Below are 26,267 nucleotides of genomic sequence, written 5' to 3'. Positions count from 1 at the left end.
ATTTGCCTTCATTGTGTAGATATAATGGGTTATTAATGTTTTTAGCTTTTCACAGATGTTTTCCTTATGCACCTGGAGAAATTTTTAGACTTCAAAGATTGAAAAAAAGTAATGTTTTTTTTTTAAAACTTTGATTATATATCATTTAAAAATATACTTTCTCATAAGCTTCAAACAATTCACCAAATAATGAGGCACTTGTATACACAGTTTAGACCCAGGTATGCGCAGTGTCACCTCTGCATTCATTGGCATTCAAGTTCAATCTAATCCAAACACAAAACCTGTTATATGACTTTTACACTGAGTGGAGGCAGCAAACAAATTAATGATGAATATAATTTCTGGGCTGAAAAGGTTTTAATAAGACCAAACACCAAAAACATTTGTATTTTCACTGACAAGCAGCTTGTGTTAATGAAAACATGATGAGAAAAGTGTTTAGACTGCTGGACACATTCTTTGCGTAAATACTGTACATCGACATGCTTTGTTGTTTTGAGACGTCGAGTGGGTCTTAAAAGGCAATGACACTGCAAAAAACAAGAGAAGAATAATGATTTCACAGTGTTCCGTGCTTGGAAGGACGATTAGATGTTAGAACGAGCAAAGTAAAGACAGGATAAAGAGGCAAATGCAAGGTTTCATTAGATGATTGAGTCCACTTGAAATGGCCACACACTCTTATGAATATGCACACTGACAGATGCTCCAACACAGTCACACAAACGAGACCTTTTGTATTCACAAGCAAAAAAATTCTTTTGCCATGATAACATTTCATTCCTTTGTCCGGAGGTCACGATTTCTGCAGAGAGCGACGTGTTGAATACGTACTGTATGTGCTTGTGTGTGTGTGTGTATTTGTATCTATGCTTGTGAGTTTGTCATGCCAACACCTCAAGCCCCATCTGCTTCGCCACCAAGTCACTCCAACCCGTTCATTTTCAGTTCCTCCCATGTCACTTGAAAAGAAAAAAGGGACCGTGCTTAATTAAATGCAAGAAAATTGTTGACTACTGATACTACTACAAATGTCTGTTGGTTGATCCGTTGTACAAAATAGTGTAACGGTGGCACTGCCATGAAATTTAATTGAAATATTTTAAACTAATGGTAAAAGATGAAAGCTAATGGTTCCTCACAGCCTTTTTACTACTTCATTGTTTTCATTAAATCAATCTTCCCGTCAATCCTTTTCCTTTATCTATTTTGTTGCTGGCATGGCAGCTCTTTTTTGCATTCTGCAAAAAATCTTTAACTTCAGATGAGGAGATAGCGAGAAATGGAAAGGACTTGTTGAATGGGATCATCGTGGCTCATTTTAACCAAGTTTTATGAAACATTTTGTTCAATGCGACTTATTCACCAGCTCGCTTTTTTTCCGCTTGCAAACTTTTGTAACGAATATTGAGGGAAGGAGAAGACAAGATATGGTAATTCTAACCACATGCTCACTGCAGAGGGGAATACAAATACAAAGTACATATAAATAAGGCAAATGTCAATATAAAGAGCAATACAAATAAAAAGGAAACAGGAAGTTTCAAGGTCATACTCACAGCACATCTCAATCAAATTGTGTTTGCAGAAGCTAAAGACAAGGTCATTGAAGAGTCTTTGTGTGTGTGTGTGTGTGTGTGTGTGTGTGTCATTAGAAGTGTGTGTGTGTTTGTGGGTGAGACTGAGGGAGAGACAGAGAATCCTACAAGCTGGCACGCATTCATTATCTCTGTCAAGGACACTGACACAGTAATGGACCTGTCTTTCATTCATCACCCACTTACACATTCCAGAAAATACTACTGCTCCTGCAAAAATTCCTTCAATGATTCAGCCCGCTGCGTTCCTGATATCACAAACGCACGCATTCAAGCAGGCACACACACACACACACACACACACAAATAGTAAATAGGTAAAAATATATTATATTATTATTATTAAAATAATTATAAAAAACTCAAATATTACAAATACAAATGCAAATATTTGAAAAGAATGGCCACTGTTAACATAGCATACATTTCATAGTTTGGAAAGCTATCTTGATGAGTATACTTGAATCTCAGCATGTTGTGTTTGAAATTTTCTTTTCGCGAAAGTAAAAAAAATCAAAATCATAAACAGTAAAAGTCTGAACCAATTTACATCAATCCATCAAATAAAAAGTGAAATCAATATTCCAATTTAATAAAGTAATGAAATAATGCTCAGACATACTTTACCCGCACACATGAGGGATACTGCTGAAATGAAACTTTGTGGACGTGTCTGTCCACCGCTCTCTGGACTTTTCTACTAGGAGGCTGCATGCTTCCATGTTGTTTTTTCTTCTTCTTTTTCTGCGGATACGGCGCACATAAAGCACCCGTCTGCGCTTGCATGCCGATACACAATTACAGTACATACTGTATATTATAGGCTTGTATATGCATACGTGTGTGTGGTCAGTAATAACAGGAAGCCGGCCCTCCATGTTGATACAAACATAAGCAGGTTGTCGGCTATTTGAAATAAATAAACAAACAAGCGAGTGGCTCCCTCAACCCACAAGCAGACGAGCTCTCCATGAGACTAAAAATAAGAAATGCGGAGTGCTCCACGCCACCAAACCCAAACAGGAACACCTGCAGCCCAACCCGCCGCCCGGTCCGTCGACATGGCAACCACTTGCATTGCATGCAAATAGTTTATGGTATGATGAGAATGGGTGGAAGGAATTTTGAAAATGCCAGATGGCTTGAGTGAAGATGCATCTGAACAGAAACACAGACTTTGAAATCAGAAGGTCGCAGTAGTTGATATAAAAAGAGGAAATCAGAGGAGTGATGAAGAGGAGAAAGGGGCTGTACGGTGACCGGACAGAATGTTACAGTGAGACCCAGTCTGAGATGTGGTTTGTGTGGGAGTTGATTCTGGTTTCAGAGTCAGCAAGTGGCTGTGGAGCACCAGAGCCGCAAGGCTGACTGAAGGAATGTAAATGTATGTGAACAGCAATCCTCCCTTAAATGTGAATAAATAACTTTGTGGTAAATGCTGTCGGACCTTCGGAGAAAGACGATTACAGGAAGGGGATTCAGTTGAAGACAGCCTGTACGGTGGTCAGAGAAGGACCGCTGCACCACATCTCAGAAGTCTGATGTGTGCTGATCTTGGTTTGACTTCAAGCATCAGCTGACCCTGTCCCTAAACAGGGAAAAGTTTGCTCTAAGTTAAGCCAATGGCATTCATCTGGCAGTCAAATGAGCATTTGCTGAATTAGTACGACAATGCAACACCTAGGAATTGGAAGGTTTTTTATCTTCTCCTTCCAAGCTCAAGACTTTTAGAGTTCATTTCTGCATTATTTAATTGCAAGGGGGAAAAAAACACTCTCTTTCGAGCTCATTTCAGAAAGAGCATTGTCCATGATTGATAGATAAATACTGTTATCTTGACCCAGACTTTTCCTTTTCCATCTGACACGTTTATGTATTACTTTGACTACAGATGAGCAGTTATTTTTTTAAGGCATTCCACAACACAGGCTCTCTGGGTCGACCCAGAGGGAGGTTCAAAGTTTTAATTTGGAATGTTTTGTCCAGCACCGTTATTGGGCTCTTCTGGGAGGTTAAAATGCCCCTCAAACAGCTGCAGCACCTGCTCATATTTCTCTCTGAGACAGTGTGATAAAACACAAGTCTCCTTTCATACATAAAATAAAAAGCAGGCACACAACTCATGAAATGGCAGGACAGCACGGCTGCATCTGGCCTGCATGTGTGTGAGCGAGTTGACATCAATTTGGTCTTTCTGCATACGTGTGCGTTTGAATACAGAGACACGCGGCCCATGTAAGAGGACGGATGTTTGTTCTTTGGTGCCCGGAGTGCATGCCTGTCTACGTCTGTGTATTTCCCATGAAGAACTTACTATGAGTGTTATTTATGTCTCTCCTTGCTATATTTGAGTGGTTGGACTCCAGATGTTCTGGGGGCTGTGCCCCTGTCTAGATGTGTCCAGGTGTGGCGCCCAGTGTCACGCGGTCCAGACTCTCCTTAGACCCTGAAACAGGGTCAGGCACAATACCAGAACCTCTACATGTCTGAGAAGAAAATCGAAAAGAAGCTTGTCTGTTTGTGTTACAATAAATGTTCTTCTCTGGATTATATAAAGTAATCAAGTTATTTATCTCTCTATTACTACGATTGACAGGAAAGCTGTGTAGGTTGATCTTGAGCAATGTGAAAGGGGTCAAGCTTGAAGACAGAGATCTGCCTATGTCTTACATTCTCTGGCACAGAGAAAGGATGGAGCGAGACTGAAACTGGAAAAGAGGCGTCTACGGGGTTGGAAGAGCTTTTAAATAGCGTTTTCGCAAACAGCAGTTGATGCAAAAGAGACACGGGGATGATGAGAGATGTTTGTTCTCTGCAAGGATTCCAGAGGTTTGTGGTGGAAAGCAGAAGGATCGAGGGGGAAGGAAGATGTGCTCTCCTCGTTATCTTGCCTCACTGTTTACTCAGATTCCAACTCACAGATAGCATCAGCAAATAAGCTGCAGCCAAGTCAGCATGCTGTCGGACCAAGCCAGAGCTGACCTTTTCCCTCTGTGAATATATACACACACAGACACACACATAACATATACATACTGCTCTCTGCATTCTTCCCAGTTATAAACACTTAACATTTGTGGAGCCAAAGAAAAACAAGTTCACTTGAGGAAAGTAAGCATTGTGCGTCTGAGATTTCATTACAATTCATGTAATGTCACAAATATGAATCTGTATATTTTGTCTAACTTCTAGAATGTTGAAGGGAAGGGCTGACAGCATTGAAGAGTAACAGCTGTATTTTAAAAGAATACAACTGCAAAACCCAGCCTAAATATTTTTCAAAGAAAGTGTAAAGCAGTGGACAGCATTTTCTTACCGAGTGTCTGAGATGTACCCATCCCTGATAACAGTTTGGATTTATTTTTGTGTAATGTATTAAAAATGCTCTCTGTTATTGACTGAAACTGAAAAGAGAGCTGATGAATTTTTCATGAATGGGATTCCCTTCTCCTTACTAGGAATTACTGTACTTACGGTTATGGTTAGATCTGCGTTTTAAGTCAGATTCCTGTATGAATTGCTACATCACCACCATCAGCCACTACTTTTATCATGTAAGGCACACTGCCCCACAGTGGTGCTCAACATTGGGACGTTGTCTGCTTTGTTTTGTTTTTCTAGGACTTCTCTGAATTTTGGTGCGGCATTCGGCCAACTGTTGGCTCTTTAGTTCTGGAACTAAATCTGAGAAGCATGGTGGTGGTGGTGGTTCTAAACATTGACAACATGGCAATGCAAAAAGACAAAATACTCAGGTAATGTTGGGGTATTGGCTCCTTTATTTGTCTACTTTCCGTCCATCATCTTCATGCAGTTTATAAGAGTACTGGGGTTTCTACATCACATCACTATAATAGCAGTTTGATGAAGCAAGTAAAGCTCATGAGCGTTGTGACAGCAACATTATACCGTCTCATAGAAGCTTGCTCCCATTAACCACTACGTCCCTCATTCATATTCTGTTTCTTTATTCCTCTCTTTGCGACAGAGTGATGTGACAGCAGAGAGCAGACAATGTCGGGTTACCCTGGTAATTTTGAAGTATCCTGGGCGGGCGGCGTCACTCCTCCTTGTGCGGCGCGAGGCCCACTGATGATTCACCAGCCTGCACGATGGAGGTTGGTGACCCCAATTTGAGTAAGGCAGGAGGGGGAGGAGGAGGAGGAGCTGGAGAAGACGCCGGATGAGGAAGGGGGATAATAAGGAGGCGGGGATGGCGCTTGCTACGTCAGCGGCACTTGCTAATAGGCAGATGTCCTTGTCCCTGACACAAGTAAATCATGTCTCTTGGGGGGGGGGAAGAATAAAAGAAAAAGAGGAGGAGAAGAAGGGAGGAAAAACATATGGCAGAGATTGAGACTTCTGTGTGGAGGGGCTGGACGTGAGTGCGTGACGAAGTGAAATTATGAGCAATTAGTTCAGCCCGGGTCCACTGTTACAATGCTGATTTGATGAAGGCAAAAAGCACGAAGGAGGGAAGCCAGAGAAGGTGAAATGACTCAGTGTTTGAAGCTGTTTAGGCTGAGTGGGCTGGGATGTATTCAGACCAGAGAGGGATAGGTGATCTTAAGAGATGTAGGAGTGGACAAGGTTGCAAGAGAGAAGATGAGAGGTTGATGTTGAGAGAGGAAAAAATGCATAATTTGTTTACAAGTCACATGTTAAAAGTAAAACAGTAGAGAAGAAAACATGATCACTACTTAAGAAAAGTGTAAATACCACAAAATGATATTACCGCAGAACAAAGTCCAGCGCACTTGGTGAGATCCACCACTGGAGTTGGAAATAAGCTAGTGTGTGTTTTGCAGGTCTGTCTCACAGACTCAGTTGAGGACCACGGGATGAAAAACACAAGCATGTGATCTCCCTCCTGATTAAATGGCTGTGTAGCAGACAACCACCTCCTCGGCCATCATTCAACCTCCCTCACCAACACCACGAGCACATCTCTCCATAGAGCCATGTCGTCATTTAAGCTCATGGAAAGATAAAAAGGAATTTATGTTCGCTGGAATGTATCCATATGTTTTTCCCCACATAAGCTGCTGATAACAATAATATGATACGTTTTCAGAGTGGGAATACGCCGCAGAAGCCAGGAGTGTGGGTTGGTGCCAACAGGAAACCACTTCTCAAATACTGCATGACTACTTCCTATTTTTGTCCAATTAAAGGATGGTTGCACCAAAAAAGATTTTGCTCCAACTACACTGGCCAGTTGCTCTTCAGCTTCTGTGCAACCTGCGATTCAAATGATGTTTCAAGAGGTGAGACAGGAAGTCATCTCATGTATGAACTACTGCTTTGTCATTGTAAACCTGTTAACCTGTGTTGACTGATTTGAATGTTATTGGTTTTGCAGGTACTTGGTCATTAACAAAAGTATGGGGCTATGATAAAATAGACCTAATGATGGTACTATAAAAATCTGAGGTACACAAACTGATTTCATTTCATTCTGAAGGTAACATGAATGTCCAAATCGAGCTTCATGATCCACCAGTAAAAAATTGTAAATTGTAATATTTTATTTTAAGTCATCACCAATGTCCGCACAATATTTCGTAACAATCCATCCGGTAGGTTTTGGAATATTTTGTAACAAGCAGCTATCCGACCAACACGTCATCTCTATGGCTTATAAAGAATGCTATTCACTAATTTGACATTTGGGTAAAACCCATGGCACTCATTTCACGCAGTATCCCACGGTTACTCACAAACCAGTCAGTATAATTTCTGCACCGCCACTCGAGATTGGCCAATTTAAATGGTCACATATGGTGAATCCAATTCGTGATGATTCCGATGGGTCTTGAGCGTCACAAACAATAATTAGCAGCATCTTCCTGTGTTTATTCCTGTGGGGAAGGGAGTGGACCATTATGGGGTCTACAGACTCAGATAAATGAAGATAACTTTAATCTCACTCCTAATGAGCACTTCCCTTCTCCTCCCACCTCCTCACATATCTTCCTGTCTAGACTTAAGTTGCGCAAACGTGTGCCCCTTTCCCTACAATGCTGCTTTGTCTCTCCCAATTGGACATTCGCAATAGCATTCACCGGTCTGACAGAATTGGAGGTCATAATGTAACTGACTAAATATCTGACAAAGAAAACCAATGCTTTGATTTGTCGAAGTTGACTAAAATCCCCGTTAAACCAATTGAAACATGAACAATTGGCAATTTATCATATTATCATATTGAACTTGGGGGTCCAGCTGGCATGCTCTTTATCTCTCTGGCCACTTGAGTCGGGGAAGTTGGGCTGCCACACAGCGCCTGGTCCTCACAATCGCTGGAGCTCCTCCAACATCCCCTCCGCCCCCCGGTGGCAACTCTAACAGCACTGAGGACTGACGGTGACTCAGCCATTCCTTTCATGCCTGCTTGTGTGGCTACCTCCAGTGAGCACTTTATACAAAATTACCATTTAGCCGTGTATAGAGAAGTGTATAAATGCATGATAGTACTGGATGCATTGACGTAGATGCGGTGTGTTGTTATTGATCAATCATGGTTCATGATTTTGCACCATACTTCTGTTACATCTACATTTATTGAAGAGTTACGATGGACTTGTACTTGTTCTGATTTCAGACTTCACTAAACTAGTTCACAATGAGATGGGACAGTACTCGGGGATGGTTTTGCAGGAATTTGGTTTTTAAACAGGTGGTGAAATGCACAAACGCCTGAAAAGAAGAAATAAATACATTGAATTGTGGCTGGAAATAAGCAAAAACTCATGTCTATTATGAAGCACACAAAAGTAAACACAAAAAATACATGATCGTGATGTCACGGCTAAATTATTTTAATGTGCTGGCCAAAAGGGTGATGAAGTCGTTTTTTAGGTTATCAGACACTCAACAGGAAGTGAGAGAGGGCCACAAACAGGAAGAAGCGGAATGTGCTTCCTGTTATACGGGGCAGATTCCTTGTACCATCATAACTGACACAGCCAACACACGTACACACAGATACACGTGCATACTAAAAGGTGGGAATGTTTTTCCACTGAAATCGGGCAGAAGCAGACTGCCAGGAAAGGCAAACAGTAAGAGTAGATAACATTGAGACAGTGTGTCTCGGTGCCCGGGTACGACTTAGAGAACGTGAAACCAGCTCGACCTCTTCAGGAGACATTATTCTAATGGCCGATTCACATTTTAAACATACAGTCTCTCTAAGCCATTCATGTCTTAATCGGTTCATCAGTTTCTACAGTTTAAGAAAAACAAGCTGGGGTTTAAGGGAACACAAAACTAAAAAAGCAAAACAGGGAGCTAAATGATGCTTTCAGCTGTAGATGTCTAATTCATTGTTAATACAAAACATATGGATTAGCAGCTTTATAGTTCAGACATTATCATGGTTGATTGGAATAGAATTTCAAAATCAGTATAAAAAATCAATTCATTTCACAGCCTGCCCCATCTCTGCCATTTCGTTAATAATGTCATTTAAAAAGTTGTTTGATGGTGCTTAGTCTACTTTAGGTAGTTGTTATTGCTATATGGTGACCAAAACTTCACAATCAATGAAAAAACTAAATGTACTAAAAATGATTGATTAAAAATGATGTAATTTCATTAGACTGCAAGGGACTTCATAGTGTATCTGCTTTAATTGGAACAAATTTCAACATTTCATATACCGTTGGGCACTTAATTTTAAAAATTCATCAGATTAGACTTGCTAGTTAGGTTTTAAGTTGACCAAAGATTTGGTCTGCAAACAATAAACGGTTATGGAAATGCATACATTTATGTCCAGTATGTGCTGCCACTGATGTGGACACTCATCACAGAGGTGAGAGTGAGAACTGAGGGAGCAGGCTTGTGTATATGAAATTAACATTGGTTGTCCTTGAGAGCTTCCTGATTGAATCACACAGGTTCGATGACGTCATGCGAGGTTTTAGTCATATTTTGGATTAGGGAGGCCGAGAAAGGGAGAGAGAGACAGAGCATGAGTCACTGCTCCATTGATGACTGTCTCCACTGAGTGGTCAGATAATTCAGGTACAAAAAGAGACTCGGGCACAGCACAGCCCGCCTAACTGCACTCACACAAAATGACTTATTGGGATCTCGCAAAATTCACCTTTTAGTAAGATTAAATAGTATTGATGCCGGCTTCTCCTCTCCATGACGCTGGTGCTAAACAATGAAGAATCGTGCTCTTCTGTATTATTTGTGACCATGACTGTAAATAAGTGAGTATAATGAATATCAGTGCTGCCGTCAGACGTGGAATCAGTTGATGCTGGATCACTGAAACATTCAGGAACAATAATCTGAATTCACCTTATCCAAGTAGGACTTGAGTATATTTGAGGGCATTTTATTTACTTTGATTTGGGTCAATATTTCACTATGTAAAAAAACAATAAAAAAAACTATTTGTAACTCGTGTTTTAAAGATAAGTTCTGTATTCATGTATAATGTAATTTATCTATGGCGTAATAAATAGCCCTATTCACACAGGCTCTGGGGCAGATGGGGTCTTAGAGCCACTGCACCAGAACAATTGCGTAACTTAATGCAACACTGTCATTGACCACTGCAAACACAACCCCAAAGAGACACAAAACCTAAACACACTCAACTATCTCAAGAGGAATGACTTCAGATGCAAAATGTACAATATATACATACAGCAGTGTACATGCATGAATGCTATATCAACCATTTTCATGAACATGTTTTCACTCAATAGTTATTACGAATAATTGCAGTTATACATTTAAACCTGACAGTTTGATCAAATAAAGGTGCAACAGTGGTGATAATGTTGATGAAAAGACAAACATAATTACTCTATTCACATTGTGGACCACTTGAATCTCTCTAGAATCTGTTTTTAAAGCGTTTGCGAAAAATGATATTGTTTAATGGTTGTGATGGTTACATACATCAGTTAGAATTTCTTATCTTAAGCAGCATCAAGATTTGTGAGACAATTTTTTTTCAGGTATTTTCAGGTTTTTTTCTTCCCCCAAACAAAAAACCCCTTAAAAACAGAAGTGTTTTACTCAAAAGACATGTAAGCGTTTCATTTGCCTCAGTAATGACATTTCAACTTGAGCACCTGTACAGTATTAACCACTTTCTAGCAGTGTTGACTATCTACAGAAAGTAAATCATTCTCACAAAGGTCTCTTTCCTGGCTCTTAAAACACAGGCATAGACTCCCTCTTGTGCTTAAAAGGTGGAACTGCTTTTTAACTAGTTAACTTCTCACACAGCACCATGGATGAAGTGGCGCGTAGAGACTGAAAACATCAATATACAACCGCACCTGAAGACAAATATATATATATATATATATATTATTATAACAAAATGTATAAACTATCTCACATTTTGAAATCTGAGCTCCCTTGCAACAACAAACGAGACTTCATAGTGCCGAGTGCTCATTACAAAATGAATATTCTGTTTGGGCAGGAAAAGAAGCCTTTAGTATTCATGCATCAAAAGTGAATAAAATCACATCCTGACACCGGATCAGAGCCTCTTTTTGCACGCCGATGGGAGTGTGCAGGTCCGACACCTGAAAATTCAACACGTCGATGTCGGATGCTCTGAAGGTGGCCTCCACATTCACCCGCTCGTACATGTGAAACTGAATCTTCTTGTTGGCCATGGACAGGAGACATCGGAGGAAACTCTCTCTTAGTACGGATCGGGCATGCTGCTCTCTTGGCAGTTGCTCAGCATCTGCCTCGGAAGCAGGAGAAGTGGCAATGGAGGTTCGGCAGAGAGCGATGAAGCGAGGAGATTTAGGGTCAAATCCTCGGCTGTTGGGGTCGGGTCCTTTTGGCAGGCGAAGCACGGAAACCGGCGTTGTCATGTTGAGTCTTTCTGCCAATGTCAAATTTAGAAAATTTGAATTATTTATCAAATACAAACAAGGCATAGTTACTTTAGAAATACAAATGTGTATTTTTGAACACATTTATTTGCTGTACGACAACTCACTACGACTTTGTATAATTGAGCTAAAAATAAAGATTTTGTATTTCCATGATTTGATTAAATGAATGGCAACAATTAATACACTAGAATTAGTTAAAATTGTCATAGTTAAAATAGAGTACAATCTCAAAAGAGGCTGACCCTCACACAACGAGTAGATCATTTGACGATGTTCTGCTTTCTCTGCTTTATAACGTTATTAATTCAATACCATTAACGGTTTGATGTTAATACTGCAGCGACTCTCGCTAATGAAGCTCTGCACAACGTGTTCTTCTCAGGATTTTATTATGAACCAGGAAACAGTTTCAGTAGCGTTTAGTTTAGTCCTTCATGCAAATTACATTTTGCAGTGACGCCAGTGGTCAGACAAACGGTTTGTCCGGACGTGGGAAGTAGTCAGTCCGCTGGTGCTCTCTGTCCGCTGGCTGCGGTCGGTTATCAAAACATTGGCCAAAAGACCCACTTCAAACTTTATGACCTGTTGAGTATTAAATATAATCATGCATGCTCACGCTAGACTGCAATTACAATAATAATAATAATAATAATAATAATAATGAGTGGAGGCCATGTATGACCCGGAGCACACAAACATGTTGATAAAGAGGCTGCACGCACTCTCAGGGTCACGTCCATACATGGGACAGGGATGGCCACGGCTCACACGCAAAACATCCTAAATATGCAGTGAACCTGTTGCTAAAGAACTGCACAAACTCTCAGGGTCAAATGTAGATCAAACAGAATATCTCACACACAAAACATCTTAATTATGAGTGAACTCATGAACAACGGGGGATGTGATGATCCAAGACCCTGAAGGGATGGACATCCCTGTGCTCCAATGGGGCTCTCCGAAGGTCATAAACAAGGAGCCGCCTCCAGCTTAGTGAACCAATCAAAAATACCATTAAAGACTATATAGTCCGAGCGCACTTTGTATTAGGCCCACTTTCATTGCTGTTGCTAGACAGCTTGAAACAGGTCCGTACACGTATGACTGCAGGACAGAATACTCCTGTCACATATGTATTTGATTAAAGTACCAAGTCTGGTCCTTGCTTTGCTCCCGCGACACAACACATACAGAATCTCTGTTGATTTCTAAAGCCTCGCATTAAGACGTACTTTATTTAAGACGCTGCGCTACTTGTAGGTCCGTGTGTTGTGCTACATTCACAATAAAGTTTAAACAAACACTTAGGGCAAACCCAAGGTCGTAAGATACTCATTTACATGTAATTTGCATTAAGGACTAAACTAAACGCTAAAAAGGATCCTTCCGCCGACCACCGGAGGAACCGACCATCGCCACCTTTTACCGACCACTTTCCCGCGTCCCGTTACTTTAAGCCGCCCCCAAACATCACTACACGTCCCCATAGGTGGAACTAGGATGATTGACACAAACATCGTGAGCCCTCCACTGACCTTCTAAACTCGGTAAATTTGTAACCTCGCTCACAGAACATGTCAGTCTGTTACAACACTACAACAAATTCCATGTTAAAGACAGTGATTGGTATTGATTGCTAACGTTACCCTTCAATGGCTGCGTTTCATGCTTTCGATGCAAGAAGAACAAAAACCTTCACATCGCTACAGGTTTTCAACCAAAACGTTATAGCTCAAACTGCTGCTAGAGCTAGTTTGACAGTTAATCCCCAAAGTGTGAAACCCAGTGACCTCAGTGGGTTTCACACTTTGGCCCCACAATGCAGACATGTTTGACATGAAAACGTTGTAAAACTTTATTATGCATAGTTAGTTTACTTAAGGTTAACGTTAAGTTAAGGTAAGATAGTTGGAGCACGTTGCTAATTGCTCGGACAACTCTGATAACCATGGAGTTGTACAACGTTTATTTGGACCCGCTTTGACAGTAAATCATGCTTTCAACTTCATACACCATCGTTTTTAGTAAAGCCCCACATTGTGAATATAAACATTTAACGTAACTCACCGTTTCCCTCAGTGCACTGCATCAGCGACACCAGCAAGCGTGCATATTGTCTTCTTCTTCTTCGTGAGATTTATTGTGAGACGCTGAAGCGCCCCACAGGCTCATTACCGCCAAAGCGGAACACAGGCCGGCGCTTGAAATGTATTTCTTTTGACGAAATATATAATCTAATTTCAGAGGTGGAAAGTAAGGAATTACATTTACTCGCGTTACTGTAATTGAGTAGTTTTTTTGTGTACTTCTACTTTCTAAAGTATTAAATCTGTAATTTTTCTTTTACTTAAGTATTTTTTGTTTGAAGTATTTACAGTAAGAATCGACGCAACCGTCTGTTATGACAGCAGTTACCAGGGTAACAAGAGGAGAAAAGTTCAACGGATATAAATAAATAATCCTAGTCTGACAGGATGTGTTAGCAGCAGTATTTAAATACACTCGCTGCTCTTGGCTCTGATATTTTTTGTCCACGTATTGTTTTGCTTCAGTGAGCAGAGCAGAGACAGTCAGCGACACCCCTGCTTTACTGAATCCACAGTTCATGCCATATTTAGTGGTTGTAGTAATGTTTAAAATGTTTTATTGGATGATCTGCACTAAAATCATCTATCTCTTTTATTTTTATTTTATTGTTTGTATGTGACATGTTGTCATGCAATTTTTTTACTCCCAAATCTCCCCCTGTCCTCGGCCTCCAAGTTTCTATTTGTTTCGGGAATACACTTAAGAACAGATGGATTAGATACTTCCTCATCACCACCATTAGTTCTGGCTCATTTGTTCAATGCAGACACATGGTCTGGGCTCTGTGGGACCAGGGCTGTGGTTAGTGATGGTAACTGAGGAGGTGGAGGACGTGACGAATGGATGAAGACTGGAGAGAGAGATGGAAAAAAATAGGCAAAGGAAGCATTGTTACTTCTTTAAAATTAACATAAAATCAGGAGGATTAATCGCATGACATCACATTTATTGTTATTCATCTTTACCTACTCTTCCTACTCCATACTTGCGCAACTGCACCTTGTTTGAACACACCTTTGCTTCAGTAAAAGTTTCCCTCTTTTCTTTCCTTTGAGTTCCCTTGCCAGAAGCTGAAATTTTGCAATAGTCAACTTTCCCCTAAAACCCCTTTGATCTTTCCACTTTTTAAAGTGTTTTTACACTCCTCTCGTTTACCATTCTCCCACACTTCACCGATCATCCCCTATCTTCACTGGTTACCAGTAGCTGCTCGCATTCAGTTCAAAACATTGGTGCTCACGTACAATGCTGTGAATGGATCGGGGCAGCACAGAGACAGCATTACGGTTAATGTTGCAAATGGAAGAACAAACATTTGTGCTCCCAAAAGTTAGTAAAGTTAGTTAATGAGAAATATGACTTATATTTATATCCCTGCATGTTGTTATGTAAGTAACTTTAACATGACATGCTGTTAAAATCAGTCGGGCCAGCCCACTTGGCTCTACTGGTCAGTGAAAGGGACTGTTAACGGTACATTTCTGGAGAATAGTCAGAAAGAAACTAACAAAAGGTGCTAAAACCAGTGGGTGCTGACTATCATAAGTTCACCTTCGTATGTTATCCAATGTTAAATTAACGTTAGTTGCGCAGTCCCCGCGTTCTCGGTACTTATAGCTTAACTGTTACACAGTAATATGCATGTTATAACGCTGTGTTCACACCAGAAATGTTTGATGCAAATGAGGCAAATTATTTCGCGTCACGCTGTTCACGCCCCTCCTGACAGAGGTTTGAGTTATTTGCGTCTGTGACTTTGTAAACTACTCTGGTGTGAACACAACATTAAGAACCATATGTACACTTGTAATTTGTGTTGCTAATTTTGTTATTTTTCTTACAGATGAGTTTCCCCGAATCACGTGCAACGTGCAGCTTGAATCTCATGTGCAGCTGTATGAAGAAACTACAACTTACAGTGATGACTGTGTTGTAATAAGAGAACCGGTAAGGTCCACGCCAGTAAAAGATGGATGGTCTCCTATACTGGACAAAAGTTTCTGTTTCCAGAAAACAACTTGTTAAAACTGCTAAAATGCTGAGACCTCACATGATAAGGGAGGTCACACACAAACACACGCACACACACACAACGAAGAAACACCCCATACTAACCACACACACACACTAGAGCAACAACAAGCTCTAGTGCGCAGTAATCATAGGGACTTAAATGAATTGTTTGAATGTGGGAAGTGGTTTACCGAAGAAAGGTCAGTGGGGCAGTGATTGTGCAATTTTCTCCACAGTATTGGGGATAAGTATGTTTCTTGTTGTAGATACTATTTCCCCCACAACACGCTCACACGGCACGGATGAGGCAGAAATGCTCAAAAGATTGCGTGCTAACATGTTTGTGTTTGACCCAATATTTTAGCGGGTCTTCACTCAGCCTAATATCTGGTGGTCTCCACAGTGGCATTTGGCTGACGCACTTCTCACCGTCCTCTTCTCAAATACTTGTGTGTCTAAACGATCCCGCAGTCCTGAAATGGTATAGGAATGCATTAAGATGTATTTTATACATATAAACAATATATTGACAGTAGGTTGCTACCTGAGGAATCAGACGCTGAAGGTACATTCTCTGAAGTTGATGGTGTTTCATCATGTGAGGGTGGAGGATTAGGTGATTGTTGCCTTATCACAGTGGCGGTTTCAGCAGTGAGTTTTTTATGGCATTTTGCTGGTTTGAGGGTTTGCAAAACCCCGTCGTTTTGAAACGAGGATCCAGGAGCGTGGCCAGAGCATGCTGTCCTGTCGGTTCATAATTTCCAAGCTTTTCGTGCATTAGGCCTAGTAAATGCTTTCCCAAAGCTCTGGTCCTCAGCTCATCCGTCAGCTGCCTTTGCTTGGCTGCATATGTGTGACGCAACATCTTTTCCAAGGGAATCATTTTTGAACCAGACACGTGTTTCTCTGTAGCTCGACTGTTGCTTCTTTGAACGGGGAGAAAAGTGCAAAGCACTGACCAATACTGGTGTACTGGTTGGAGGTGAGTGATGACACATCTGTTTGCAAAGAGGCCAAGGCTGCACCCACATGGCTCTCTGCTCATACAGCCTTCAGTAGGTCCCTTCTACATGTAATCCTAATGTTATAAATATATATGTTCATACAATAATTCTATTCCAGCATTTACTCATTAAAAAGTACTTGCATTGGTAATATATTATGTATCCATGGCCTGTTGTTGTATTGTAGGTGATAGGAAAGCCAAGATTGACGAGGCACTGTTGAACATGATTGTCAAGGATTCACAGCCTTTCAAGGTATGATATTTATTTGCCAGATACATTAAGGTATTTGTGTAAAACACATAGTAAAATTTTGTCTCCTGTCGTGCCCCCTCTCTCCCATCCCCTAATCCTCTCCCCCGCCCTTTAGGGTTTTTGAGGCAGTCTGGAATGCGGCCCTTGAGGGTGGGGTCAGGGATTGCGGCCCAGGCCCCATAGCTGTAGCCCCCGCAGGCGGAGCCACCGCATCCGGCGTCCTAGGCAACGAACGCCTGGAGACCCTCGAGCCCGGGCTGCCATTCCGGCCGACCCCCGGAGACCCCGACGCATGGCCGCCAACACCCGGAGTTCCCCGGGCAGACCATGAGTGTCTCAGTAGTGTGCGTAAGTGTCTCAGTAATGTGCATATGAGTGTCTCAGTAGTGTGTGTAAGAGTTTCTCAGTAATGTGTGTAAGAGTTTCTCAGTGGTGTGTGTGAGAGTGTCTCAGTAGTTAAGTCCTAAATGGCCCTTCATCATAAATGCGCATCTCTCTCTCTCCTTATTCATTGTTGTTTGTGTCGCTGCGTCGTAGGGATATCTATATACATGTGACGTGACTCTCATGCTGAAAACGTGACTTAATTGTCGCATAGGCTTCACTCCCAGAGATGCAAGAAATCAAATATATATTTTACCATTAATATGAATATACTATAATACTATATTTACTAAAAATATGACACTTTCTTTGAAGATATCTCCAAATCTGTACAATTAAAAAGCTTCATTTTTATCATGGTAGTAGTCAGAGAGGTCCATGCATTGGTCTTTGTGTGGTGGCTGTGGTCGGTTATCAAAACTTTGGCCAAATGACCCGTTTCAGCAAATACAGAATTCCTTTTTTCCAGAATTCCTAATATTTGAACTAAGTTCACAGTTCCAACTAGTTCAGTTCTTTTTTTTCCATACGTTGCTGCGAGCTATTATTTTTCAAAATGATTGCCACAGCCCAGAACCACAGACAGCAATTATTTTATCAGTTTTAAAACTGAAGCTTTGCATCAGATTTAATCTTCATATCCAATTTTGAATCCTTATCCAACCAGGGTTTACATTAGCATTGAGGGGACAGCATTTCCCCATTGTTGCTTTAATGTTGCTGTCTATTCACTCCACACTAGCAGCAGCTGCAGCGTTCACCCCTACAGTACATTCTCAAACATATATAAACATAGCATATATTTTATTATACTTTTATTTTATTTTTATCTTATTGCTGCACTATGTCGTCATTATTGTACTGTCTTCCCAGTGAGCACAAGACGTTATTTCAACGTTGAAATATGGTTGAAATCGGGTGGAAATGAGGTCTGAACGTCTAAGACCTCATTTCAACGTCTTTTCAACCGGCAAAACAGTGCGTGAAACATCAACGTGCTAGAAACGGGTAAATTTATTGATTATGTGTCATGTTGTAACGTATGGTTGAAAGAGAGACGATAATATCATTAACATTATCATAATAATGAATGAACTGGTCGGCGAAATTTGGTCTACGCAAAGACGTGATTTCAACGCATTTAAGATCTTCCTTAAAACGTCATGAATGTGGAAATAGAGAGTGTGTGTACAGAGTCTCCGGCTCGGGAGAGGAGGTGGGGCGTAACAATATGCTTTAAGGACAAAATAATGCGGGCCGTTTCAAACATTAGTTGAAAACACGTAACTCTGATCCCATCTGTAACGCGCATGCGCAAGTTCTTAGACGCTTGCAGACCTTCCACCGGGAGCAGAGCGACGTGAACGGGCTGATACAACCACGGCTACCGGCCCCAATACTCTGTAAGTACGTGAGTGTTTGAACGAAGCACACCTGGAACTATAACCAGTTATTTTACTTGTGCTGCCCACTCGATACGGGAAGGACTGTTATTTTGGTAAGCTAGTTAGCGTTAGCGCAGATCGTTTGCTAGTTAGCATGCTAGCTCGGAGCATGCTTAGCGTTCAACATGAACTGGACCAAAAGTAAACATCATAGAGTATTTTCCGTGTGTTTGGAGTTGCTTATGCGTTAGGTTGTTGCTGTACCCATATCATATTATTGCCGTTCCCATTTCATGTAGAAAATACACGTTTTTAAGCAACGCGGCCTAAACACAGATTGCAGTCGAACAAGTTGTGGCCTGTAAACAGGCTAGCCAAAACATTGTAAGTTACTGCATGCTTAAAGCAACATTGTAAAGTATGGTACTGTGTAATATACCTGGAAATGTTACTCTAGAAATGTCATAAATTGTTTATAATGCCATAAGTAAACAATCCATAAATAAGGGTTCTAAAACACCTGCTGCTGTTATCATTATAAGTCACTTTTTTATTACTGTCATAAACCCAAATTACACACTTTGCATTTTCCCTAAAGTCTTTGTTCTTCCCTCCTCACAGGTTCCTGTGGATGGAGGTTACATCTGATGGAGTTTGTCCCTGCAGTTGTCCTGCCTTACACCTGGTCTACTACTCTGAATATTTGAATAATTTCTGTCGTAGGAATTGAACGTACTGTACATCTTTAAGTTGTTCTTTCTGCACACACCTACTCCTCCACTGTTCACCCTTAAGTGTTGTCCAGTTGAAGGGAGTTTTATCTGTGCCGATGTGATGGTTTTGGGACAGAATGCTGCATGTTTACAGACTGTAAAGCTCCCTCAGGCTTATTTTTCATTTTGGGTTGAACAAAATAAAATTAATTGAATTGAATTAACATGTTGACAAGAGGCATCTGCAGCTGAGGTGTCTTCTGCGCATTCTGAATCATTGAAGTGACGATGAGGGAGACGGAGCTAATTTCAGGGTATACGATCTGGATTCAAGTGACTCAGAGCCAGATCTTGTTACAGAATCTGAAAATGAAGTGCCAATGATTCAGAAAAATGGTTTACAAACACAAAATTCTAAACTAACTGGTTCATGTTGTTGCTCCACTTATAATTTCATAGTTTATTTTCACAAAATATAATTTATTTTTGTATAGGAAAAGTGTTTAGTTTTATATTGATATGAATAAATACAAATTAATCAAATTGTGTTGTCCTTGTTAAGGGCTGTTGACATGATTGAAAACTGTCAACAGCTGACAGTGTGTAACCTGTACTTTTCCAGCGAGCAATTTTGCCGTTGAAAAGACGTTTAAAAGACGTCTACGGCATAACGTTGAAAAGACGTTTAAAAGACGTCTATGGCATAACGTTTAAAAGACGTCTATGGCATAACGTTGAAAAGACGTTTAAAAGACGTCTATGGCATAACGTTTAAAAGACGTCTACGGCATAACGTTGAAAAGACGTTTAAAAGACGTCTATGGCATAACGTTTAAAAGACGTCTATGGCATAACGTTGAAAAGACGTTTAAAAGACGTCTATGGCATAACGTTTAAAAGACGTCTATGGCATAACGTTGAAAAGACGTTTAAAAGACGTCTATGCCCCGACGTTGAAAATACGTTGAAAATTGGTTTAAAAGTGAAAGTTGTTTCAACGTCTATTTGTAGACGTTGAAAAGACGTCTATGTTTAGACCAGTTTTCAACGTGATTTTTAATATCGGTGGTAAACGCAAAAATGTAGACGTCATTTCTTTTTACACCTATAAAATAATGCTATAGCACAAAGTAGAGGACGACATTTTACCATATTAAAAATCACGTTGATATGTGGTCTAAACATAGACGTCTTTTCAACGTCTACGAATAGACGTTGAAACAACTTTCACTTTTAAACCATTTTGCAACGTCTTTTCAACGTCGGGCATAGACGTTTATTCAACGTCTTTTCAACCAAAAAATGTTCACTGGGTTCTGTCATGCACCAACGCCAAGACAATTTCCATGTATGTCCAACATATTATGGCAATAAACGTCATGCTTGAATGGTCTTTTTTAAATAAGGAATAAAAACACGACAGTTATCATTAAGGTGCAAATGTTTGCAAAGAAAGGTCAGATTCCTCCCACCCTCACCGACCTTGTCAGCAACTTCATAAAACTCTTTTAAATTATTATACGCCGCCCCTTTGCTACACGCTGCTGTCGCCTCCATGCATTTCTTTTTTTTTGTGATGACGCACAGTGCGACATTGGAGGCTGGTGTTGCCAGATTGGGTGTTTTTTCCGCTACTTATTAAGGCGCGTTTTCGGTGTGTTTTCTATAGAAATCTGGCAACCTATTTGAACAACGTTAACCTGAAAGAACGCGCCGTAGACACCAGAATGAACGAGTTCACAGTAACGTTCATCGGGCATTAATACAGTACGTTCAGTTCACGTTCGCCCAAAATATGAACGCGTTCAGGCACAACACTGCTGTCTCCTCCTGTGATTGTCTGCAGTGCGGATTATTGTTTCCACCTGTGTCCAATCACCTGCACCTCCCCGGGGTATTTAAGCCATGTCAGTCACTTGTCTCGTGTCGTGTCATTGCATGTTGCATGTGCATTGTCTACGTAAGATTGGCGTCATCATTTTCCCCTTGCTTTTTTTTTTAGCTTTTGGATTTTGATTTATTAAAAGTAATTTTGCCCGGAAGCTCTGCGTTTGAGTCCTGCCTCTACCTGCACCAGCCCTGTGACAGAATACAAAAATAAAATATGAAATTATAAGTGCAGCAACAACATGGACAAGTTAGTTCAGAATTCTGTTCTGTTCAATCCCAAATGAAAAATAAGCCTCAGGGAGTTTTACAGTCTGTAAACATGCAGCATTCTGTCCCAAAACCACATCACATCGGCACAGGTACAACTCCCGTCAACTGGGAGAAACCTGAGGGAGAACAGCGGAGGAGTATGTGAGTACAGAATGAACAACTTTTACAGTACGTTCAATTCCACAACAGAAATGATTCAAATATTAACAGTAGTACGCCAGGTGTAAGGCAGGACAACTTCAGGGACAATCACCATCAGATGAAACCACCATCCACAGGAACCTGTGAGGAGGGAAAGAACAAAGACTTCAGGGACAAGGCTATGGCGTCACTGCATCTGGCTCAAACTAACGAGACCATTTGAGCACTGATCTGTCTGCTAGGAACCGAGATCAATCATCTCGTTAATTTGAGCTGCATTATGGGACATTTGATCGAGTTGAACCTTTTTCATACAAAAAACACATTAAACAGAGCATTATTCATAGGTATATAGCAGAGGTGGGAACAAGTCACTGTCATGCAAGTAACAAGCAAGTCTCAAGTCATTGCCCTCGAGTCCCGAGTCAAGTCTAGTCAAAGACGAAGCAAGTCCCAAGACGAGTCCCAAGTCAAAGCCAACAAGTCTCAAGTCGAGTCACAAGTCGTACCATATTATTTTCGAGTCATTTCGAGTCCTTTTATTATAGTGGGGACAGGGAACCCTGGGTGATGGTGCGCTGCCTCACAGACCTGGACTACGAAGGGAAGGGTAATGGTGGATCGACTGTGACTGTGTTATAGTGCTGTAACGCTCACCCCAATGCTGCAGCGTAAATAAGGAGGCGATGACTGGCTTGCAACTCCGCTGCATTTATTTATATAAAAAAAACTCAACTTCGGTCACTGTTGGCCGTCACCACGCCGAACGAACACTTCCGCATACACGGACCCCCAAAACTCGGGTTGTCTCGCGTAACTACAGCTGGTAACGGAGCATAACGTGAACACATGCAACATCTGCATAACTGATTAACTAATAACTTTAACTCAGCTCATTACACTACTTTAAAACGGACGTTGACATAATGTTGGCGAGGATTCCCATCGGAGTCTGAATCCGGGTTCAAAAATCCCGATTTTTGTAACCATGAACGAGCTGTCTCGTGGATACGGTCAAATGGACTGCAGTGATTGGATGTTGTTCAGGCAGCGCGCGCTCTCTGCATACAGGTGGCGCACATTTATTTGACAGATGCAGATTAACAGAGCGGCGCGGTGGTGTGAAAATGTTTTCCCCCAGTTTTCATGGGAAGTAGCAAGTCTTCTCGAGTCAAAAGGCTCGAGTCCAAGTCAAGTCGCGAGTCATCGGTATTCAAGTCCAAGTCGAGTTGCAAGTCTTTGTACGTTTTGTCGAGTCGAGTCTCAAGTCATCAAATTCATGACTGAGTCTGACTCGAGTCCAAGTCACATGACTCGAGTCCACACCTCTGGTATGTAGTGTCCTGACTACATCTCTGACGTTTACACACAAAGTAGAGGACGAAATTTTAAAATATTTAAATTAAAAAGTGATCTAAACATAGAAGTTTTTTCAACGTCTACAAATAGACGTTGAAAAGACTTTAAAACCATTTGCATCGTCTTTTCAACGTCGGGCATAGACGTCTTTTCAACCAAAAAATGCTCACTGGGATCTAGCCAAAAGCATTTCCCTGTGAAAACGAAACAATATTGTATTGTTGTCTGGGCTCAATTACATAGTTAACATACTTTCCTGGAACAAATATATCTATATTATATTTCTATAAAGTCAAATTTCTGGGATGTTCACATGAGCATTCACTCATCCAGCGGTCTCTTGTTTCTAATGCTCCACCCAAACCTGCATTTATCGGAAAGGGGGAGTGTCTACCCATTTAAGGCCCTGAATATTTATTGCTCCTCTAGTCACCACTCTCTCAGAAGCAATCAGATGATCCAAACAGGCTCCAGGATGCTCAGACTTTGGGCTTTCGGCTTGGGTAGGATAGGATTAGCGCAAGTGAATTTCTATTTATAAGAGTGAGATGCTGATACCGATCCTAACCATGCATCTGCTTAAATTCTTTCAGTTTATCTGATTTGCAGCCTCATCATTGTCTCTGCTGGTGAGTAACAATACTGTTGACTGGCTGGACGAAGTTCATTCAGTGATCTTGTTCATTTTACATATTGTTTCCTCATGTGTGTTTTTTTTTCATGGTTTTCCACGTCACGCCTTCATGCCTGTGTCCGTGGATGTGTTGACAGAGGAGTCAATTATTGTTTTAGTGATGGTATAAAGATTTGATATAGTAGATGGTCAATGTTATTTTTATGTGCGCAAATATACTTTACTTTACTTTACTTTGACTTGAGTTCAACCACATTTCACACAGCACTCCGCAAATATGTCCTCTCCTTTTTTTCCTGACGCAACTAATGCAGAGGATGTGCAGTATTCAGTCAGTGGGAGGATGTGGAGGCGCTGGATTGCCCGTTTGAACCCCGAAGAACAGGGCACGTCATATTTAGGGCAATAAACTGCTGACAGGAAATAACTTTAAATGCACGAAGCTCCTTAACTAAATGTAGAATCTAAATGCAGCCCCTTAGTAAATATTCTCCTTTTACAAAAAAAAGGTGCATTTATTTACAGTTTCGCAAGTCAGTGCAAGTGTGCAGGTACGCCTCTGGCTAAATGTCTGGGTATGTCTGTGCATATATCTGTGCGCGAGTCTGTCCACGTCTGTGCGTAATTCACATGTCTGTAAGCAGGTGCTTAAACTGAAAAATGAAATGCTTTCACTCTTGAAACAAATTTCACCACCTTTTCAACATCGGCCATGCATAAGCCGACAAGGACCAAATTCGGCCGACGGTGCGGAAAACACTGAGGACATTTAGTCTGCCGACGCACGAAAACTGGGTGTGTTCCAGGCTTTAAACGGATAAATTGCTCGCTGAGAACTTGTCATGTTACTAGGACAAGCAAACACATTCTTTGATCAATTTGTAAGTATTGTTCTTAGTATGTACAACAAAAATACAACCCACTTAGATAAAAGCAGAATTCAAAAATAAAATATATAAAGTATGGAACTATGGAATAAAAGTGCAACATGGAAAAGTTAGTTTAGAATTCTGTATTTGTAGCCCATTTTTATAAATCTTTGGAACTTCATTTTCAGATTGAATTGTTATAGTATACCTGAAATCGGCTCCATCTCCCTCAACCTTTGTTTGATGATTCTTTGTGTAAAGGGATGTCAGAGTACGCAGAACACCCCTCAAGTGCAGATCTGGCAGATTCCTTTGGTATCAATGTGTTGTTCAATTCAAATTATTTTATTTTGTGGAGCCCAAAATCACAAATTAAGCTCAGAGAGCTTTACAGTCTGTAAACATGCAATATCCCCTGTCCCGATATTGGCATGGAAACAACTCCCTTTAAAATAAAAAGTAAAACAATCCGACCAATTAAAATGTAGATATTACTGGACATTGGCGCAGCTGACGTCACCACACCATGCAGCTGCGCTGTCAGCGTAATCCCCGCGAATTATATATAACTGTGTTCATGTTTTTATCTAGGTTATTACAGATGTAATTAATGCTGTTTATTTCATGTGATTTTAAGGTTAATTTGCAACCATTGTTGTATTCATCTTGATATATTTATATCATGAAAGAGTGAACATGCATGTGTTGTTTACTAAGCAATAAAAAATGACAGTTATGGTCAGGGTTAGAATGGAGAAGTTTGGTTAATTAATTCTGGTTTATTTGTGACACTAAATTGAACGGTTATGCCCAAGAGGTGAAAGGGCCCAGATGATAAGAAATGTTGGTCAAATGCTGTGGTCTAAGGAAAATGACTTGTATGGCATTCAGACATTTTGACTGTAGAATATAGAATACTTTACTCTACAATGTCTATGAATAGACGTTAAAAAAACGTTCACTTTTAAACCATTTTGCAACGTCTTTTCAAGGTCGGGCCATAGACGTCTATTCAACGTCTTTTCAACCAAAAAATGCTCACTGGGTCATATCATCCTGATTAAAATGTCTTGATTTCGACTGTGTGTGTATGTGTGTGTGTGCGTGCGCCGCGCTTGTGCTTAACATTTACTGTTTTGACTAAACATTAATACGGGTCATCTGGCTTTGATAACTCGCCGCCTACCCTGTTATGACGTGGACTTGTCAGCCCGGCTTTGTTGCAGAGGGCCTCTGAAGCAACTCCTTGGTCTCCCTCCCTTGTTGCTTGGCAAATGAATGCAACTTGGCAAGTAAAAAAATTTCATAAAAATAGCCCTCAAAGTAAAACACTGTGTAGCCTATAAACATAGACTTGCTGGCAATCTTATACACCTTCTGTGTTGATTATAAAGCTCATATGGTTGTTATTACATGACGTCAAAGGCTTCATGTTCACCTAATGTTTAACATGGCTGGTTTAACAAATTCTATAATTATTGTGCGAACGACTTAAACATAACTTGTTACATTTGTCTTTGTGCACAGAGGCTGACATGGGAGCGTCTGCAGCCTCTACAAGAGACAGCGACCGGTCAGTATTTATCTGGGGATTGTCTAAGTGTCTGTGTGAGAGGACTTTGGGAGTGAGGCATTTTGGCAAGATGAATTACGTTTTTGCTGGTCCTACTGAGGTCAAGGCTATTGGTTTTGGACAGGATAAGTATGAATGTGCGCTGTGGCAGCCAGGGGCGAAGCACTGAAACCCACTATAGGCTGTCTGAGGGCCCTC

General features: G+C 40.8%; 1 protein-coding gene across 2 annotated transcripts; it reads right to left on the bottom strand.

Moving 5' to 3' along the window:
- Nucleotides 1–10,529: 10,529 nt before the first annotated feature.
- Nucleotides 10,530–13,688, bottom strand: gemin7 (gem (nuclear organelle) associated protein 7). 2 transcript variants are annotated; one of them, XM_062561173.1, is made up of 3 exons: nt 13,559–13,683; nt 11,937–12,073; nt 10,530–11,478 (listed from the first exon to the last, which is right to left on the bottom strand). In XM_062561173.1, exon 3 carries the CDS (start codon nt 11,465–11,467, stop codon nt 11,081–11,083), a length of 387 nt encoding a protein of 128 aa, XP_062417157.1. In that variant the 5' UTR covers nt 11,468–11,478; nt 11,937–12,073; nt 13,559–13,683; the 3' UTR covers nt 10,530–11,080. The 2 variants fall into 2 exon arrangements, with proteins under 2 accessions (XP_062417157.1, XP_037334913.1); XM_037479016.2 differs by lacking the exon at nt 11,937–12,073 and having other exon boundaries at nt 13,559–13,688.
- Between the last annotated feature and the right edge of the window lie 12,579 nt (nt 13,689–26,267).

The sequence above is a fragment of the Pungitius pungitius genome, chromosome 3 (assembly GCF_949316345.1).
Source record: "Pungitius pungitius chromosome 3, fPunPun2.1, whole genome shotgun sequence".
In the NCBI taxonomy this organism is placed as follows: domain Eukaryota; kingdom Metazoa; phylum Chordata; class Actinopteri; order Perciformes; family Gasterosteidae; genus Pungitius; species Pungitius pungitius.
This window is presented reverse-complemented; position numbering and strand designations above follow the sequence as displayed.

Excerpts from the sequence above, each read along its gene's own strand:
- gemin7 (XM_037479016.2), bottom strand. The coding sequence starts at position 13,580 with ATGCAGTGCACTGAGGGAAACG. Across the intron at positions 11,479-13,558 it reads GCAGTGCACTGAGGGAAACG|AAAGACTCAACATGACAACG; the intron begins GTGAGTTACGTT and ends TGACATTGGCAG.